General features: G+C 44.7%; 1 protein-coding gene across 1 annotated transcript in view; it reads left to right on the top strand.

The window, feature by feature from the left end:
- The window catches only part of LOC135921953 (F-box only protein 31-like), a 77,514-nt gene that overhangs the window by 31,168 nt on the left and 25,400 nt on the right, over positions 1-20,946 (top strand). The window contains exons 7-8 of the mRNA XM_065456381.2: positions 7,001-7,160; positions 14,576-14,799. Coding sequence (XP_065312453.1) covers positions 7,001-7,160; positions 14,576-14,799 — 384 coding nt within the window. The remainder of the gene's footprint in view (positions 1-7,000; positions 7,161-14,575; positions 14,800-20,946) is intronic.

Raw genomic sequence — 20,946 nt, 5'->3', positions numbered from 1 at the left:
TACGTAAGGAAAAATAACTTTTATTAAATTTTTACGTTTCAGGATATAGTGTGTGTGTATATTAGAAACCTTGAGACAGCTGTACTCGAGGACAATACCATTTTGTTTGACACTTCTAAAGCGTTAGTATTGCACACCAGTCTAGAATCCAGGCGGAGCTGATAGCAGCTGCACTCCTTCAATTGGCTGGCAAATGCAAGGCTGGCTTCCCCACTCCCTCTGAAATTGGCTGCTTCACATGGGGGGTTTGTTTTTGTATTGAAACTCCCATCTCCAAATGCAAAATCGGCATACTGCACATTAAATTTGATTATAAATATGGTGGAACGGAAGCGCTTCCAAAATGTAAAATAAGATAGAGTTGTCTTTGAATACAATTGTCTTCAAGTTTCTAGCATAAACATATTCCAAAATCTCGAAATTTTAGGAGTTCATTAAATTTTTTTTAATTATGTACTTGCTATTTCTACTTGTTTGCGAAAATTCTACCCACCAAAGCACACAGACCACCTGTGCAAGGGGCATTGTGTCACTGCCATAGTATTTTTATTAAAATTACTAATAGTTTAACTTTGGGGACCCTGTAGAATGTGCAGTTTTGACTACGAACTTGTGCATGGTGGTGAACTGCATAACTTTTTCGTTGGCTCGCCTGTAGAAATCGATCAATTTGATTGAGTTTTTTTGTATGCGCTTTAAACATTTCTCTTGGAATTCTACTAGCAGCATCATGCACCTTCTGAAATGACAACTGAACTTTTAACTATTTGTCAGATTTGATAATTTTTGGCAGATTGGGGAGTCAGAAAAAATAAAACTTCGACTAGAGGTATCGTCGAAGCTAGGCTCGAATGTTCCTCAATAAACCTTCCTCATTAAAATGACGCAAAACTTGTGCTTTGGTCGACTCGGCAACATGTTTATATGACAGCAGCAGTCAGGGCAAGCTCCTCTCAGCTTGTCTAATTTTGTGACACGACGTCTGGGCTGTTTTAACGATGTCTCAAGCAATGGTAGATGCTCATGAGTGCATATTATTTTGTTAATTGTGTTTGACTAATACAGTCTACGCTTGCTACAACGGACCCATGTACAACAGACTTTCGGATATAACAGACCATATTTCAACCTTAGTTTACTTTACCTATTTTATTAATGCAACGAAGTTCACCTTTAACGGACCATGCTACAATGGACTATCGGCTACAGCAGACGAAAGTAACGGCAATTTTTTCAAAATTGGCCGTATAAAACATACTTTTGTCGTGTCGACACAGGCTGACAACTGTCTTGCAAGGGTCAGCCGACGATCGCGGCTTAATATTGCGCCCGTGAACGAGAAAGGCAGGGCGGAAACGTGCAGTCTTCTTTCGTGTGAGGCAAGGGGTAGGCATGGGGTAGGCATGGGGTAGGCAAGGGGAAGGCAAGGGCTGTTCTGCTCTGGCGGCTGCTGATTACATTGCCGTATCTTGAAAGCGATCTGCGATGTGGACAAAGTGTGCCTAGTGCTGGTCACTTCACATGTGCTCTGCTTTTGACGTTTAGTTCGCGTTTAAGTGACAGACAACACGAAGGTCCATTCGCTTGCTGCTGCTGCCGCTCTTCCTCACTCTGTTTGTATAGCGACTTTCTGCAGTCATAGAGCGAGATGTGAATTGCTATTGCATTCGAACTGTGACATTTTTTTGTTCATTTTTTACTTTGGACGTTCGTCACTCATTCTTTGCAGTAATGTTGTTAGACAACGGGACTAAAGTTCTGGAAGTGAGACACTTTGGATAAAACTGGCATATTTTGCCGGGTTATCAGGGCCCGTTGTAATGAGTCAACTATGTCAAGTGATGTCAACTATGTCAAGTGCAACTTTGTTTTTCCCACCATGGGTTGTTTTTATCCTTCAGCATTTATACGCATTTAGACAGCGTATGTGCAGATTATTACGAACAATACTTCCCATTGTGTGGGCTTTTCACTCATAGAAGCGCATGCAGTTGATTTCAGATCAACCTTCACCCGAAGCTTGACTAGCAGTCTAATCTCTTACATTTTGAACACCACCTGTGCAAGTGCCCTTATTGATTACTGTACAATATTGTGCAACATTCACATTGCTGTACAGCGCTGTACGGGAGCTAAACAAAGTATGTGGAGACTCTAGTTACAGTTGAACGCACGCTAGACCATCTTGCTTGCACAGAAAGCTGATCAAATGCAATAATCAAGTTTGAGGAGGCTTCTGCATGCTCCATGACATGACGACCATTGCTTCGCGAGCCTAAAAAAAAGCAGTAAAAACGAACCAGGTGCCTGCTGCAATGAGTAAAAACAAGTGCTTCCTGTACAATAGGGACTTACCCATTTTCACATTTGTGTAGCAACAGCTTTCCCGCATAGCATGGGCATCATTATAGCTAGTATTGACACCGGCAAACCTTTATAATTTTTTTGCATGATCTGACTTCAAAAGTTGGGATCTAGGAACCAGGTGCATATTTTATACAGTGAAAGCTCGTTAATTCGAACTTCAATAATTCGAATTAATGGATAATTCGAACTGTACGATTTGGTCCGGCCAAGCTCCACAGAAGTCTATGTATAAAAAAGTCCGTTAATTCGAACGCGAGAAGGTTCCCTCACGGATAATTCGAACTACGCTCGCCTGGCACACGGCCAGAAAAACGCGCCTACTGCCTACACACAAGGCTGTATTGCCTCCGAAACGGAGAGAACGGCGAGAGAAGGCAAAATAGGAATAAAATCTAACCGACGCGGGGTCAGCCAGAAGGCAGCCGCGGCTGCCGCCTCTCCGTTCTACGTAACCTCCGAGACTTCTTGCCCGTTGCGAATCTCGGAGGCTTTGCAAATCTTGTACAGCTGTTAATGTTGTGCGGAGATGGCACGGCAAGCTCCAAAACACGGTGAATCAAGTACGTCGCAGCTGCGCTTGCAATCAAGAACCAACGAATCAGGGCCTTCGCCACCTTCACATGTTCAGCGTCTTTGTCTCGGCAGTCTTCATCGGTTGTGCACCTCTGTTTTCAGCTTAGGAGGTATCGGCCGTCGCGATTCATTGTGATGGTGTTAAGCCTCGGCTAACGTTCGTTTCGGTGGACATCGGTGGTGTGGCACAGTCGCACCCAGAGCTTCGACTTGAAGATGGCGTGTGCCCGCGGCACACGCCATCACTTTCTGACGCGCCAAATTTCTGACATGCCCTACTGCTTCCAAATCGCAGTGTACTGTTGCCCTCCTTCACTTTCGTTAGTTCGAACTTTCGTTAATTCGAACTGAAGCGGCTTCCCCTTGCGGTTCGAATTAACGAGCTTTTACTGTATATTTCCAATTTTTTTTTAACTTACAGTACTTATACTTAAAGTAGTAAATTATTAATTTGATTTGTGTTCCTTGAGGTGCTCCTTTGAAGTTTCGCATAATAATGAAAAACAGTTGGAACAATTATTACTGCTTTACATCCATTGAAAACACCAGTGATCGCAACATATCGCAGTATATGTTGCGACTACTATGTTCTGAAATAAAATGTTCGAACATAAAAGCACTGAGAATCAGCACATTTCTAGCACTAACGCAAGTGGTTGAGGGATAAAAAAAAATATTAAGATGTAATAATGAATTACCCTAATACAAAGCTCAAAAAGCCATACTTACTGTGAGAGGAGACTTGGTATACCAGAAAAGACGTAAAAATGAAATATACCGCCTTGAAGTTCCTGCGTCCGTTCATCATGACGTGGATTTTGACAGTGCTCAGGTCTATAGTAGGATACAACTTGAAAAGACAGCAGTTGGCAACCGAGGCACACAGACCGCGCGGGGTTGTTACTGGCCAGCCAATCACAGAAGCAAACAAAATTGTTGTCATGTGACCATTTCGAAATGGCGCCGTACTTAATACCTCCGGGGTGTCTGCTGTTTTTGAAGAGTCTTTTCATCAGTGGAAGTGATCAAGTGTGCAACAGACATGGAGAAAGTGTATCGAGTCTGAGCATTTCACTCTTCGAAAGTTCGTGGTACAGATCATTTCACTGCTGACCCCATTTTACTAGTGAAATTTCACTACCAACAGAAGTGAAACTTGACAATAAATAGTTGCAGCGAAGCAAGAGTCTTATTTCAGTTGAATAAAGAATTAGGCTTTCACCATTTCACTATACTAGGCGAGTGGAAACGTATAAAATTACGCGCTTATAACTTTATTTTTGTGGTTACCACTTTATTTAGGTAACAGGGAAACTTTGAAGTACGAACTATTTGCAGCCTCGCGGAGGAGCAGTGGCTGGTGGTCATGAGAGTGTGGGTGGGGCTTCACTGCAGAGTTAAGTTGTATCCGACTATAGTTAGTTTTTTATTGGTAAAAATTGACTGCATTGTATTCTAAAAGAGGCATAGACTGAACTTGGCAACTTTCAAGAACATTTACTGAGCCACAGCTGCCAGAATACAAAAAATATACTTTGAAGTCTGAATGTCACACTGACATGCTGTTGCTGGGGTTTCAGTGTAAAATTCCAAAAATTGACGTTGACCATGCTTTTCTCTTGTAATAACGAACTGCTTAGCACAAAATTAACAACAGACCTTTGAACAAATATTTTGTTAGTTTAAACTGGTTTGCATTTCTCTTTAGTGTCCCGTTAAAGGAACTCAAGCTTATTACATGTACTTCATGAATTGGCTGTCTGTGCTTCTGGAAACTGTTGTTGCAAGAATCAATAGGTAGAATAGGTGTTGCCTGTTGCTGTATTTATCATGTCTGCAGCTGGAACAGTTGCTACCTTACTGGGCACCTGAGCCAGTTCTTTGACTGCTTGGCTTATCTATTGCTGCACTAGCTTAAAAGATAGGAGTTGAGAAACTGCAACAAATTTGTGCTGTGCCTGGTTTGTACCCCTCTGCACTACAAGAAATAGTTCTCCTACAGCTCACCTTGACATAAATAGAGGCTACTGCTGGGGCACAGCAGCAAAACTGCTGCCACGCACTGTACACATAAACAGCCAGATGTCACAGGTGCAAAGATATCTTGCAACAAACACACTAACGCACTAGAATATGGAAATTTTGCAGGGATATCAAGGGGGTGGTTATCCTAACGTTGCTTTAAAGTGCCCCTCACCAGGTCTGGCCATTTTGAGCTGACAAGCGCAGGGCATACAATGCGCACTCACGATCGTGTCCACTAAGAATACATCGCTGTGTGCTGCGAAAAGAGCTGAATTTCAAACTAAACACCCTTTGCCCTTCCCCTCTCGGGCATCGCCCTCCAAGACCGGGGGATGACGTATATCAGCAAGTACGCCTGCGTACATGTATATGCAGTGACCTCACTCATAGTGACACGCGACCCTTCGAGAATTATTCAAGGCAACATCTGTTATTTGTATAAACTGTTGCTTCAATAGACAAATTAAAGTTTAGAGAAATAATAAAACACACAACCTGAATGTCTGCGTCTTTTTGTTTTACTTCGCATTGCAAGAGATGTACACCCGGCCATAAAAGCTTACAGACTGCGGTATCTCAGAAAATTTTCAATTCCCAAGTAGCCTGCAGCAGTAGCCACTAAAACTATATACGATAATGCTGTTAGCGTATTGCAAATACCAGACTGTGTTGTGAAGTTGCAGAGATATTCCGATTTTTCTGAGATTCAGTGGTCCGTAATATTTTGTGGCCGAGTGTGCTTTCGTTTCGTCTGCTTGTTCCCACGTCATGCAGTCGTGTGCGCTGAGAGCGAAACTATGTCATTTTCTACCATGTTTCAGTGCGCAGTCGTGCTCTGTGATCTGCTTGCGTCTGCCTCAGTGTTCCTGTAGCACTGACTTATACTGCTAGTCAGGTGTTCTCGTGCGCTGCTCAAAATTAGACAAACACAGCAGCTCACACGTGCAACCATCAGCGTAAGTGCTACCCGCAACAAAAAAGCCAGAGAGAGAAAAAAGAATGGCAGGGCCCGTGACGTATGCGTCACGCAATCCTACAGCTCCGGTATGGGAGAATGCAGGGAAAAAATTTCGCTTGTGGAGGCTAGACAGGGCAAGTAAAGAGAGTATCCTTGTTGGCCATGATGCTCGCCTCCTGAAATCATGGGTTTGTTGCACTGTAATATTTATATCTCGGCTAATAATCAACCAATTTGAAAAATCCTTGCAGCAGAATGCTCCCGATCCCAAGAGGGCATGTAACAACTTCCACCATATAACAAAATATTCGCTATGTGGCCTGATGAGAGGGGCCCTTAAAAAAATATATATATATATATATTCACCATGCCTCTCATGTACAACAGCGTAATGTGCCACAGAAGGCATAGTAAACCTTTCTTTAGCTGTGGGTGTTATACAAGAAGGTTCTCCAGGTGGATGTTAACACTACTGCACTATTCTCAAAGGCGAAGGTGTGGTGGGGGCGGTGAATTGTTATGAGGAGCATGATGAATGGTAATTGGGTGGTGCGTTTACAAAATGTCTTTTTGTTGTGCATTTATCACTGTGTCCAAAGCTTGTAAGTAACTGTGACTTTAGTTTGTATGCTGCTATTGTGAATCACTGTAGTATTGGATAAGTCAAATGACTGGATAAATCAGGAGACCGACTGAAGTGATCAGGGCCGCTATTTTCTAGCGATGCCTTATGCCTTATTCTATGCCATTCTTATCATCCACCACACACGGCCGCCTGATCGCGTTGATAATGTGGGCGGACCGTCGCTCTGACCAGTGGCGAAGCGCGAAAAGCGTGAAAAAGCATAGAATCGGAAAAGACATCGCCACAAAATACCGGCCCAGGAATAGTTCCCATGCAGTGGTGGCAGCACTCAAGAACATGATGGACTACATGCTAGAGGCAAAGGTTCTGCTGCTGTCTGTGCCTATGCATTGGACCATTTTTGTGATGCCCACAGTGTGTACTGCATTGAGCACGGGCCACTTGCTTGTGTGTAGCTTCTAACAGTATGCTATCCTTTATGTGCATTTCAGCTATGCGTTTCAGTATAAGCGAGTTACGTTGCAAGCCCCATTGACTGGCGTACCCATTCAGCCTGGCGTATTCAAGGGCACCTACGGCACACATGGTCTCGAGTTGATCCAGTTAGAGTACATTGACAACTGCACGAAGCTCCGGGCCTCCAAACTTTCGGTAACATTTGCACATTTAAATCTCTCTCTTGGGAGGGGGGGTGTAGGGGGTGTAGTTATAGTGGGGAAGGAGGGGACATGCTAAGGAGTATCATGGTTGTGAGCTCAAAACATTTTGTAGAACCACAATTTCCGAGCCTCAGATTTTTGTCTGGTGTCGTTTTATTATCTTTGGGCTCAATCATTTTTGCATTTTCCTTGTATTGCTTTGAGGTTGGCATAAATTGTGCATAAAATTTGAACCTGCAAGACCTTTAAATTGAAGTGCTTTGAGCAATTTAGTGCACACAACTGTATGAGGGAACATATGTTATTCATTGAAGTGTGGTGAGGAAAAAAGTTAAAATACAAGTAAGTTTGAAATTTGCTACCATTTTTTTAAATTGGTAATGATGATGTAGAGCTTATGATGGAAATATATTCTGTAATTTTATTGATGTAATAGAAAATGAGTCACTTGTCACTTGGAAAAAGTTCACTAGGGAGTTAAAGCAGGCATCTGCAACCTCACAGGTCATCGGTACAGGCTCTGAGCTGACGAAAGTAGGAAGGAGCGCACTGAACACGCGGCAAAGCAGTGCAACCTAGAGGGAAGTCTAGGTGACATTGAGCGAAGTGGGGAAGGAGGAACGAGGCAAGGCGTTGCGGAGGAGGAAGGTGGAGGCTTGCTGGGTTGATGTCCTCTGGCAGTTGCTACAGGTTTTATTTGCGATATGGACGTACAGGGTTCATCTCATGATAACATCGTCCTCCCGCGCCGTATGCTGTGTGTGCGACTGAAAGCATGCAATGGTGAGCCGATGATGGCAGCTCAATCTCCCGTGCGCAAAGAAGGAAGGAGGGGGGCATCGTCTTCAGTAGCACTCATGGCACCGAGGAAGAAGGGGGGTGTTGTACTTCGGCCGCACGCTGTTGCGCAAACTTTACCTTGAACACCATGTGCTTTGGGGGCACAGTCTAGGTGGGCCAATGGCTCGTAGCTTTGCATGCACTGTGTTCTCGCTTCTCAGTTTGCGTTGAAGCGATAGACAGCGTAAAGCTCACTTTACTCGCTGCTGCTGCTGCGATTGCTCATTCCAGCGTTTAGACAGTGAGCGTCCGTGGTCATCGAGTGTGAAGTGTTCATGTTTGCCTGTGCATGCTGACACCATGCTTGTTAATGTAGTTCGTCAGCGAATGTTTGCAAAGGCGCATTCTACTCTGACGCCTGCTGTGTATTGCGCGGCCATACTAGCCCTGTCTTGAAAATGATCTGCGATGCGGACAGTCTAGGTGCACCGTAGGCCAATAGCTCCGTATGCACTGTAGCATCCGTCCGCTTGTGTGTGACCCGCGTTCACAAAGTTAAATTTCACTGTCTTTTTTTGTTTCCTCCTCTTGTCTTTGCCTCTGTCCATAGGCAATGTGCGCCGCAGGCCTCCTGTAGGGTGCCTTGATGTGTGCACCCGCGGGTGCGGCGCATCGAGGCACCCTAGCCTCCAGGATCGGCAGCGGTGGTGGTCTCTCTGAATGTTCGGCTTAACTGAAGAGCATGTCTGAGGCGTTTCATCTCAAGTGGATTTTTTTTTTCATTGAGTTTATGGAAAACCAAACATTCCTATGTTGTTTGTTATTGCAAGAATTTGGCTTAACTGAGCTCGTATTAACGAGAGTTCACTGCAGTATACGAATACATTGTGTTCTTAAGCCAAACAGCCATTCACCAATTTGCTGCTGGTTGTTGGATCTGGCTCTCAGTGGGCTAAACATGTTTGAGAGACAATGTTGAGAGCCTTATCGAACCAACCTTGTTAGCCCCTATCAAACTATTCTAAGTGCGCAGTGTATATTAAAATTAAGGCACACATGTTGCACTTGATAGTGTATGTTAAGCATACAACTTTGGCCTTAATTTTTGCTTACAATATTCTTCATGGACTATCTAGGTTGCTCAAATAGTAGCAAATGGTTGTTTACCAGCTGAAACAGCCAATAACATCGCTGCAGCATAGGAGTATTTGGAGAAGTTTATGCCGCGCTTGGAATGTATGCCATACGTCTGAGGTAACAGCAAAGTAAACTTAAAAAGTTTCACGATTCTGAAGCTGGACTGCTTGATTGCTACTAACTTCTTTGTATCATTTACCTCTGGCTGCAGTGAAAGCATTTGATTACCTAGTGTTTCTCCTGTTATTTTGCTTACACCGTTCCATGTCCTAGCATTCCCAGAACACGAGGGAATGAAAATACTCTACTACATTGAAATTAGAATCTGTGATATCATAACTCTTGTACACACTCTGTTAAGCACTGTCAGATATAAGCTTTCTTTGCGATGACATCAAATATGCAGCTTTTTCGAAAATATACACTTTACTCAATGTATGACCAAAGCTGAGTACAGTACAAGTAGCGAGTTTCCTGTCTCATTCTCAATGCTATAAAATTGCAGATTTCACAATCACAGAAGTCACGTTATAGAGCATCGATGCTATAAATTGGAGGTGCGATAAGAGAACCCTATACAGTTGATGACCGATAATTCAGACTCCACAGGGAACGTAAATTAGTCCGAACTGTAGATTGTCTGAAAAAATGAATGTATCCCCCCCCCCCCCCAAAAAAAAACAGATTATTTTATTTACGTTTTAACATCCCTATGGCAGGAAGAAGTGGTCGATTCATCGCTGCATGCACTTCCGCTTACGTGCTACTAAGTCCATCCGTATTTCTGCCAGTTCTGTGTTGTCTCTGTACGCCAGTGCAAGGACTGCAAAGGCTCGAGTCAGATGCACCTTGGAAATCGGCTATGATCGCATGTTGAGTGGGTGACTGATGGATTTTTCACTACGGTTGTACCTGTACAGTAGGACCTCATTCAACCGTTTTAAAAAAAGATGGTTTAAAAAAAAAAAACTAACTGAAAAAACGTACGATCGGAAGTTACCAAAAAAAATTGATACTTAGCTGTAGTTGACATCAACGTAAAGCGAAGCGTTGTGCGAATTGTTGCAGCACGAGACGCTGAGGTTGGGGAGCTCAAGCTACCCTAGACGCGCATTGTAGTTTTTACGGCTTTGGCAAGCTTACGTTTACGCTCCTCAAGTATGGCCTGGGTGCGGTGTGTGTCTTCCTATTGCGCAGTGGCAGTGTCTTAAGACTGCGATGGGAAATATAAATGAAATCGAGCTGGTGGGCAACACCAGAATACCGTGCGTACTATACTGCCAAAGCAATACGTGACACTCCCTTTGCGCTTCCTGCAGCAGGAAACGGCGGCGCAGCATGTTTGGCTTGTCGACTATTAAAAACATGCAGTACGCTTCCAATGGCACTACTGCCCATGTGCTGTGAAACATATCAATGGAGATGCTTGTCACAATAGGGTTGGTGGCGATGGTCGTGAATGTGGTTTACAACGGCCCAGTAGGAGGTTTGCTGGTACAGTCGAACCCACTTATAATGATACACGGTTTTAACAATATATCGGTTATAACAATGAGAAGCTGCTGTACCGTCAACTTCTGTATGTTTTCTATGGGGAAATAACCTGCTGACTACAATGCCCCAATGCCACATTATTGGTTATAGTGATGAAGTCTGGCTACTAGGTGTCCATGCCGAAAAATAATGGAATGTGAAATTCTTGAAAAAAAAGAAAAAAAAAGAAAAAAAAGAAATTCGAGCTGCTGCTGCCACCACGCAACGTTTTCCAGCCTTCTCCGCATCACCAGCTCGCGTGCCTCTCTCCTGTCGCCCTTCAACTCCTGCGAACACGAATGGGCTGCACCCATAACACTACGCCGCCCCACCCTCCGAAACATGAATGGGGGGTGCCAACTTCACTGAGAGTGCTGAGCACTGCTCAGAGATTGCTCACTGACCCTCATGCTGCACAGTTCTGCCAATGGATTAAATGCCACTCGTGCTGGTTTTTGTTGGTTGCGTCGATGTCGTTCCTGGCCATGTTGTTTCTCAGCCTCGTTTGACTCGCCGCCGAAATGGAAGATGGCTAATCTGCCCGCTGTTCATCGGCATTGCACGATGTTGCTGGTGAAAAGATTTGGAAACAACTGCTTCTAACCGATGAGGCGATCGTCGCGAACATGCTTACATCGGAGAGCGGCGACGGCAGCAATAATGCGGTAGGGCAGGCTGCCTCAAGGTTGATCTCACAAGAGGCCCTGCAGATGGTTCAGTCCCTCCATGGCTTCGTTTTCATGAGGGACCTTCCATTGCACTATGTGGATCACCTTTATGCTTTGGAGAAGCATGTCGGCAAGCTTCGCGTAAAGCAACCAGAGCTGATGGTCACGGGGTTTGCTCGTGCAAGCCAGTGAGATGTATGAGTGAGATGCTTGTGGCAATCTCGCCTGGCTTTTCTTCTGGATTTCTCAAACTGAGAGGCTGCCATGGCAACCTTCTCGCATTTTTTAAAAGGCCCCTTTTGAGACCACCAAAGTGATGCCTCAGCGGAGCTCACACGTCACTTGCCGCCCGTGACCCCACTTTGCAGTTATAGCAGTGACATTTTTTAATGCTGACAGCCGCGGCTTCTTATACGCGATTGGAGTGTGCAGGAAGCAGAGTTAAACAGTTAAGGGGGTATAGTAGGGCAAATCGACCAAAAAACTGATTTTTTGATTTCATCAATAAAAATAATACACACTGTGGGGAGCAAAACAGTGCAGTGGCGAGCGCGTAAAAGCGCTCTAAGCCATTTGAAAATGGTGCCAAAAAGCGCGCCCCCTGGTATTTAAACGTGACAGACGCGAGGGTTTGTTTACATGTTGTTTTCCGTCATTTTTTCAGTGTTTACGTAATTATGTTTACTTCATGTTTACGTAAACGTAAACATGAAGAAAGGCTTTGGGGAAGACACCAAAAAAAGCCAGAAAGTTTCTGTACTCTGCTGGTGCATGTTGAACGGTTGTAGTGAAGGTGCAAACATATAAATGCGTTTTTCTCAAAATCACTTTTTTCAAAATTTTCGGAACTTGATGTACCTTTTCTGGAAAACTATACAGCCCATTACGCTGAAATTTTCCCAGAATATATGCACATCCCTTGCAAGTAATCTGAACCTAAATGTGTGAAAAAATCACTCAGGTATAACTAAAAAAAAAGAAAAGAATATTAGAGAAACTCTCCACGGTACGAGACGTGTGACGGCAATATTTTTTTTTCCTTGACGTAAATGTAGCAAAGCATTTTTTAAAGGTTCCGGTTAAACCCACCATCATACAGAATTATTGTGCGAAATTTGACGGTCATGCTGTTTTTTGTTTCTGAGGAAAGGTACATTTTATTTTACATCATAGCTTAAAGTTTGGTTCTCAAATACGCAAAAAATAAAAAAGGCCTGCAGTAAAAAATTACACCAATTAAGGCCAACACTATTGCTATTGAGCATGCAGGTTTTCACGCTAATATATGGAACAGTTGTTGAGATATAAAGCTGAAACCAAGATAGTTCATGCACCCTACCATACCCCCTTAAACAAATCAACATAATCAGCAGCCGGGTGGAGGAACATGGTGGGGAGGGGCACTGGCCTCACTGCCATTATGGTTTTCGCATGACAGTTCTGCCACCCCCCCCCTTTTTTCATGCAAACCTGTTATAGCAATTATCTGTTATATCAATGCAATTTTCTTGGCACTTGAATATTGTTATAAGTGGGTTTGACTGTACCAGAATAACAAACTTGTGAGCACCAGCAGTTTCACGTGAGATGCTTGGGCGAATATTTTGGGGAAGATGCTGCTGGGGGCTGCTACTATTCTGGATCGCTCACACCTTGCACCTTTGATTAAATACATGGGATATAGCGGCCAGAAAACATATAATAAGATCGCAGTGTGGCAGTCTGCTGAACGTTGGTGCCGAAAGATTGCGTTTTCCGGGAAAGTAGGAACTGATAAAAAATAAGCATATCTGTATTGGGTCATCTTTTGTGTTCTCAATCATAAACGTTGGTGGCGGGAAATCGATCATAATGGGATCGTATCAGTGTGGTTCTTCTGTATCTTTAAAGGTGTCCAACTGTTATATATGAGGCCAACTATTCTTTATTGATGCCTACAAATTGCTCAGCTGCTTCAAAGCCTACGGTTGGGAAGTGCATAACTCGGAACTGTTAACAGCAATGGATTGATGCATTCTTTACACCATTCAAACCTATGTTGACTGTTCTATTTGGGACCATCGTCTCATAACTTTGGCGGAAATCGCCGACTGATTAGGCAACAGGGTTAAGGGAGTAACGTAAGGAGACTTGAGATTCATAGCATGGAAGAAGTGAAACAGAAATAAAGCCCAGACTACACGTATGCTTGCGGACGTGCAAAAGCTCGCACCCAAGCACCTGGCTACGCAGCTACGGCATGGTACAATCAACGCTCAGCGATGCAGATATATATCGTGAGAGGAAGTGCTTTTTCTTTTCTTTTTGTGCTGATCTAACAGCTCTAAACATATAACAATTACGTTTATAGATATTGAAGCATTTTGAAACACTGTCAATAATAAGGTACAAAGTGGTGTTTACCAAGGCGTCTATGAAAGCTGAGTTACCGCATGCTGTCGCGAGTCTCTTGTAGATGTGAACTGCCATTCCTCGCAAGGCATGGCAGGTGCAAGCTTGCATTCGTCGGCAAGCGTATGTGTGGTCCCACCTTAAGGGGACGCATGAAGCAGTGGTGCCATTGTGTGTGCTAGTTGGGCTTGTTGGCTGTGTTCAACAGAATGGATAATGCAGATGATGGCACATGGGACAGAGAACATTTGTCCTGTTTATCTCTCGTCTCATCATCTGCACTATCTACCATAATAACACGTGTACTTGTTTACCAGGTGACCGAATTTTCTAACAAATGTTATCGCTCAGCGCAGGACACGCCTGCATGTATTGGAAGTTTCTGGAATGTTAGCGATGACCTTGTGTAATCTGATTGCATGTATGCGCAACGTGAGTAGTGTAGAACTTTCTGGAAGACACCTGGGCACCAGCGATTACTCTGAAACCTTCGATGACTGATGTATAAAAGCCGCTGCGCTTCACCCGCTGATGAGATTTTCGCCGATCGCCGACTGTGTTCCCTGCTATCGTTGTGCTTTGAGTGTAGCCTGTTTTGAGGGCACAGATTCGCCCAATAAAACACTAGTTTCGCCATTCACAGTTTTGCTGCTTTCTTGACCATCACTACGTGACAATATTGAACAGTGATGCACCGTTCATGTGATAGTATTTTTCATGGTTTTGGTTGCATTGTACTGATCAGGCCAAACTTACACCTTGCCTAGCATAAGGAGCTGACAACCATTAAAAACATGTTTATGTGCTGTTCGTACTTGTACTCTCTGTTCGTACTTGTACTCTCTGCAAGAACCGCACTCAGGCATGACTGATTTTCGTAAGGGGTTGTATCCTGCAGGGTGACCCCAATGTGCCATCTGGCCAGGTGACTTTTGAGGTGGTGCTGCAGTACTCAATGGTGTTGACAGCACAGCAGCAAGCGTCCATATCAGCCTTGGATGCCATCGAGGTGCGTGCAAGTGGCACCGCATACAACACTGTGCCAACCACACCCCAGCCATTCCGTGTCCCTGTGGACTGTCATGAACGTTTTCTTGAGATTCCCAGGACTTGCATTGCCAGGTTAGTGTGGCCATGACAAGCATTTGCTATTTGCTATTTGTACCTTGAGCATATGCATCAGTTCAGCAGTGGCTGCCATATCACTCTGGTTTTGTGGTAGAGCAGAATAAAAGGTTACAAGGCAGCAGATTTCTGGAGCAGTTGAATGTTGCCACTGCATATAAATTATTTGTCGTGTGCTAGCTGACCCACCATTTTTATTGTGTGAATGAACGTTTGGTCTGTTACCTTTACCTTTCCTTATCAGTGTACACCAATGCATCTGTGTATCTGATGCTGCACAAATTTTTCAGACAGGATAATTTAATGTCAAGGGTATGTGAGAAGGATTCAGACTTTATCTTCTTTGGCATTCTTCATTTGGTGGTGTTTTCCTTGCAGTCCTGTCCAAGTTTGGTCATGCGATTTAACATGCCAAATTTCCTTACAGTCCTGTCCAACTTTGGTCATGCAATTTAACTTGCCAAATCAAATGAATTTTGTTAATTAGTTACTGCGTACTAGTGTTGTGATTTTTAAAGCTACACATTCTTTGCCTACCATCCCATTGTTTTGCCTGTGTCGGGTCGGGTCAGTCGGTCGGTCGATTTCTCGCTGAGTAGAATTCTCACTCTTAAAAAAGAAAGAAAGATGAAGTGCATCGGGCAGCAGGATTTCAACCTCGGCCTCCCAGTGCAACAGCCTGATACTCTAACCATTAGGCCACAGTCGCACGTATACAGTTAAACCTCAATATAATGAACTTCAATATAACACAATTCTCAATATAACGAAGTATCTAACTTTTCGTCACCTGTTATCCATAGAACACCATGTTAGCAGAGAAGAAGTTTGGGCGTGTTGGAGGGATGCATTCGGACTGGGATACATAGCGCAAAAAATTACACAGGGACAAGCAGAACACAGGACGAGCGCTAACTTTCAACAATTGATTTATTGCAGCTGGTGAGTATATATATACTCACTGGGACGCCACTACAATAGAACAGACTGAAGGGAAGGAGGAAAAGACAGTCATGTGACTACTATGCCCAAAATTCAAGCTCTTTCCTTGATAAAAATATAGACGGCGTGCTAACGCACTCTTCACCTGCTCTGGCTATCTCAGCTGCTTCCACAATTTCCCTCGTAATCTTATTCCTGTGGCGATAGACAACAACGGTTCGTTCGAATAGCGGGATGCATGGAGCCTTCGCGTCACATTTTCTGCAATGGGCAGCCAGATGCCCATCTATTGCAATGCTCTCCACTTCGTTGCTATGCTCCGCCAGACGCACGTTTAAACATCGGCCCGTCTGGCCCACATAGTACTTCCCACACGAGAGTGGGATCTTATACACAACATTACGAGTGCATGCAACAAAAGGATCTTTGTGCACGGTAGCGCAACCAGGCTTTGGTTTCCTCATGGGACAGCTCATCACACTCAACCTCAAGAGTTTGTTAGGTGCTGTAAACACAACGTTTACACCAGAACGTTGCCCTACCTTCTTTAGGTTGTGGGAAACCTTATGAAAGTAGGGAATTACCGCCACTTTACGTTTTTCCCTTTCTTCTTTCCTTTCTCTTACGTAGTCCACTCTCTGCTCATCGCTCATGCGTGAAGTTAGTTTCTTTTGACGATGCAGGCCTTCAGCAACCGAGATAATGATATGTCTCGGATAGTTCGCTGCTTCCAGACGTGCCAACTGCTTACTAAGGCCTTCATCTAGCAAGTGAGCACATGACTTAGATAGAGCGCATGACAGGAAAGAACGTACGATGCTTCTTTTTACGAGTTTAGAGTGTGCAGAACTGTACCTCAAGGGCGGCTTGTTAGCTCTGGGCTCATATACCCAACACACGTGTTCGGCTTTGAAATGCAAACGCAAGTCTAAAAACCTGATATTGCCCTGCGCTGGAAATTCAGTAGTGAACGTAAGTTGCCTATAATACTAATTGAAAGAGGCAAGAATACAGCTAACAGCATGGTTTGAACAGTCAAAACGGCAGTCTACCTGAGAACTGGCAGCCGGAACAAGTAGTGATCTATCTAAAAATACCAAAAAATCATCTACATATCTAAAAACCTTCAAAACGCCCAAATCACCCAACCGCACAGCAAAAGCTTTGTCACAACGAGCTAAAAACAGGTCACTTAAATTGGGCGCTATGCAAGAGCCTATGCAAACACCCTGCTTTTGCAGGTAAATGTTATTGTCAAATTGAACAAAGGTAGACCTCAAATAAAATGATAAAAGCTCTAAAAACCTTGCCACACTAACGCTTGTGGTCCAAACACCATGTATTTAGAACCTCAATATAACGAAGTGTGTTTGTATGCGATTTCAATGTAATGAAATTTCACTGCCGCCGTAGAGGAATGCCAAGACAATAAATGGAAACTTCCACGGACGCAGATGGTCAAATGATGGAATTACAAGCCGTTGCTTGCAGACGCACCTCTCAAATCATGCAATCACTACAAGAGTGACCGGCAAAGTGAAGCCGCATCATATTCCGTATAAAGTCCAAGTGCGATAAGGTCCTGTCGCACCCTGCACACTTTGTGCTTCAGGTGCAAGTGTGCAAGGGTGAGAAAAAAAAAAGATGATGGCGTCTCCCACAAATGCCGCCTGCCCGCGTAAGCATAGGGAAAGAGGGGCAGGGGAGCGAGCTCGTAGTAAGCGATCAAGCGCGCTCGAGGGCGGGGTAAGTTGGTGCGTGTCTCTGCCGTTGCTGTGCATGGCTGTAAGTGCGACTGGGAGCATTTGCAGCTGCACACCTTTAAAGGTAATCTGCCGTGTGTGCAAAGAGTGGGCCTGGCGAGACGGCATGGCATCATGTAAGCTGTCTTCCCAAGCGTTTAGTATTGAAGGTTGCACAATCTAGAGTTTCAGTGACCCATTGCAGCGAGAGGCAGACCAAGCATTTGCTCCTTGCTGCCGGTGCTTTTCATGATAGCGTTGTTCCAGTGCGGGCAACGCTATCAGCCGCAGGTGCGGAGTGCACGCGAGAGCGTGGCTGGCTTCACTTAATTCGTACCGCCTATGTGAAGATATCATCGACATGGCATGAAACCATATCATTTGCCACCGACTCTCAAATTCAGCAAAATGAATGTTTTTCTGACTCAAATTTGCTTTTTTCAATTGCCTGATAATTCGAAAAATTCTGTGGTTTCTTTTCGTGTAAGAAGAATCAGTCAGCAACTGTACTTCTTTAGGTAAAAGGTAGAATTTCAATACAATGAAATTTCTCTATAACAAAGCAAATTGCCAATTTTACCTACTTCATTATATCGAGGTTTAACTGTACTTAACTCATGCCAACGCCAACTAGCTCTTTGAAATTATCGCCGCATGCCAATGATGATTATGATCTCCATACTATGGCACATAACCAGAACCGGGGGATCTGCTGAGAAGCCTGTCCGCCTGGTGATGATAAAGATGGTTTCCATACTATGGCATATATCCACAACAGAGGATTGGCCAAGAAGTGGGCATTATATGTTGTGCCAATGCCAACTCGCTCTTTGAGATGATCCTCGTGTGTTGATGATGATTATGATTTTCATAAAGTGGCACATACGTACAGGGGGTTGGCCAAGAAGCAAGCGGTACATGTCATGCCAATGCCAACTTGCTCTTTGAGATGATTGCTGTGTCTTGATGACGATTATAATTTCCATACTATGGCGCATACCCACAATGTGGAATTGGTCAAAGAAGCTGCCAGTGCATTTAAAATAAGTAAGAAGAACAAATATAAGCCAATGCAGTTGAATCTTGATAATTAGAACTTCAAGGGGCCCAAAAATTTGTTCTAATTAAAAGAAGGACTTGTGAAGTATTCGGGCACCATAGCACAATGCACGAACGGTGCAAGTCGTGAAATATTGTGGCACGCAAGCACACAGCGAATGAGGACCATGAAACTGCCCACGCCGGCCAACGCTTGCTTCCCGGTAACGGTAGAAAACGAAACTTCAAGGAGCAAGCTGGCACTGGGCCGATGGGACAGGTGTTGCTCAAAAAAAAAAAAGGAGAATCGCATAAAAAAAAAACGAGTAGAATGAGGTACTGGGTGTTGCCTTCGTGTCCTTGTATTCAGAGTCTGTCTTGTCACACAGAATCGAATATGGCGCACTGTCTCCAAGAAACTTTTCATTGGAACGTCTTGGTTTACACTCGTCATTTTTAAAAAACAAGCGCGAACAAGACCAAATTAAGCCAACCAAAACAATTGCGAGCGAGAGCTGACGTGAGCAGATCATAGTGCGAAACAAGTGGCCCGGCTGAGCCAGGCGTGAGTACTAATAGAGCGGTTGGGTGTGTCCGCATGACCCCAGTTTCCCACTTATTGGTCTCCTCCGCTCATGGCTTGCGTGCCGCCGCCATGATCTGTGAAAAATCAGCTTAGGACTGATCCCTCCCGCGGTGCGCGTTTCGCCACTGGTGTGGCTGGGGCATTACGGTGCGACGCAGAAATGATGACCTTGCCATTTGAGAGAGGGTGAAATTTCCGCAACAGTTTTTTTTTCTTCGCATGCAGCATTGAGGGGTCTCTCCTAAGCTTTTCCTCTATGGCGGGGTCAGAGCAATGCTGGTCGGAGGCACCGCCACGTGATTTGGCGCATTGCTGAGAACATTGTTGAGGCGCAGTATGTTTGAATCAACCGTTGGACATGCTTGTGTGTTCGAAGTACCAGGCATTTTCACTCGTTGGAATACACATAACTTTGACGGGACCACAGCATCAGTTATAAACCGGAATTTCGAATTAAGCGTGTTCGAATTAATGAGATTAGACTGTATAAGGTTTGTCACATTGCTAGGCACGACTGTGCAAGAGCACATGTGCGCACTAGTTTCCTTCATTCCAATGACACAGCAATGAAATGGGCAAACTTATAGTACAGTTAAAGGGAAGCTGAAGAGTCTGTCGAATTCAATAAGACGCTCATATACGGATGCGGGAACCTTATAAACCATGTAGGTCAAATTTTGGTTTTTTTTTTCAAATAGGAGCGACGTAATCGTCGGTTGAAATTGCGCTGTAGCTCCGCCCCCCGTCGAATGCCGCGCGCTGCTGCTGACGCTGACGATGCGAGCGGAGACCGGTAACCGCGGTGTTGTGACGTCAATTTTAGTGTTTTGCTCCTTCGCAGCCTGCCCGACCGTGCCTGACCGTGCTTGTTTCTGCGTGCGTGCCGTCGTAATCTGCTTCGATCGACCCTGCATTTCTTTGTTGGTGCGTCTGTGTGTATGTAGAGTGGTGGTCAACGTGCGCAGCATCAACTGATGTGGTGGGCCGATCATGCCTTCTTTCTGTGCAGCCTACGGTTGCACGAACACCAGCGGCCGCGACGATGTTGTCTTCCATTGCTTCCCACAAGACAAGAAGCTTTTAAGGAAGTGGGAGGCTGCTGTAAAGCGAAAGAATTTCAAGCCCTCAAGAACAACACTGCTGTGCTCCAACCACTTCCGTGACGACGATTATCACCAGAATTTCCACTAGCAGGCTTTCTAAACGCAGCGCGAAAAGATCGGAGCAACGAAAACAAAGACGGCACGAGTGCGGACTGACTGATGATAACTGGTGTTGGAAGGCCTTATGAATACACGAACTCGCCCAAACCTGGATTTTGATTTACTGCGAGCTCCTTCATGTTAGCACGCTGAACGGAAGGTGCATGTTTATTTCCCGCCCTCGACGCAGGTTTCGTCGCAAAGCGCCGCGAATTTTCTATTTGCACGTGTGTTGTAAAACAGCCTGCATGCAGCTATAGCATAACGCAGTGCAAATGCAGAGTTTGCATGTGCTGGAAAGCCGGCGCACGCCAGGACGCTACGCTCCCCCCGTCTCTCGCGCACAGCGAGAAACCGACCGTCTCACGTAGCCGACGGAATTCGCCGCCTTTACGACTTCGGTTACGAGTAGTGTGCGGATGGCGCACAGATGAAGGTCACTACACGTACTGCATGAACCGGGAAGCTTTTCACGCGTTTGAACCGTCTTTGTAGGTTGCCGACAGCTTTGGACAGCGCACAAATGCCGACGATCGCATCCCCGCTTACGTTCCACGAGGAGGCATGCAGGAACACAACACTGCAGTTGTTTGACCGGAAACGAGCTCACTAGATCGGCGAAAGATCGGCGAGA

Source organism: Dermacentor albipictus, chromosome 1 (genome assembly GCF_038994185.2).
Source record: "Dermacentor albipictus isolate Rhodes 1998 colony chromosome 1, USDA_Dalb.pri_finalv2, whole genome shotgun sequence".
In the NCBI taxonomy this organism is placed as follows: domain Eukaryota; kingdom Metazoa; phylum Arthropoda; class Arachnida; order Ixodida; family Ixodidae; genus Dermacentor; species Dermacentor albipictus.
This window is presented reverse-complemented; position numbering and strand designations above follow the sequence as displayed.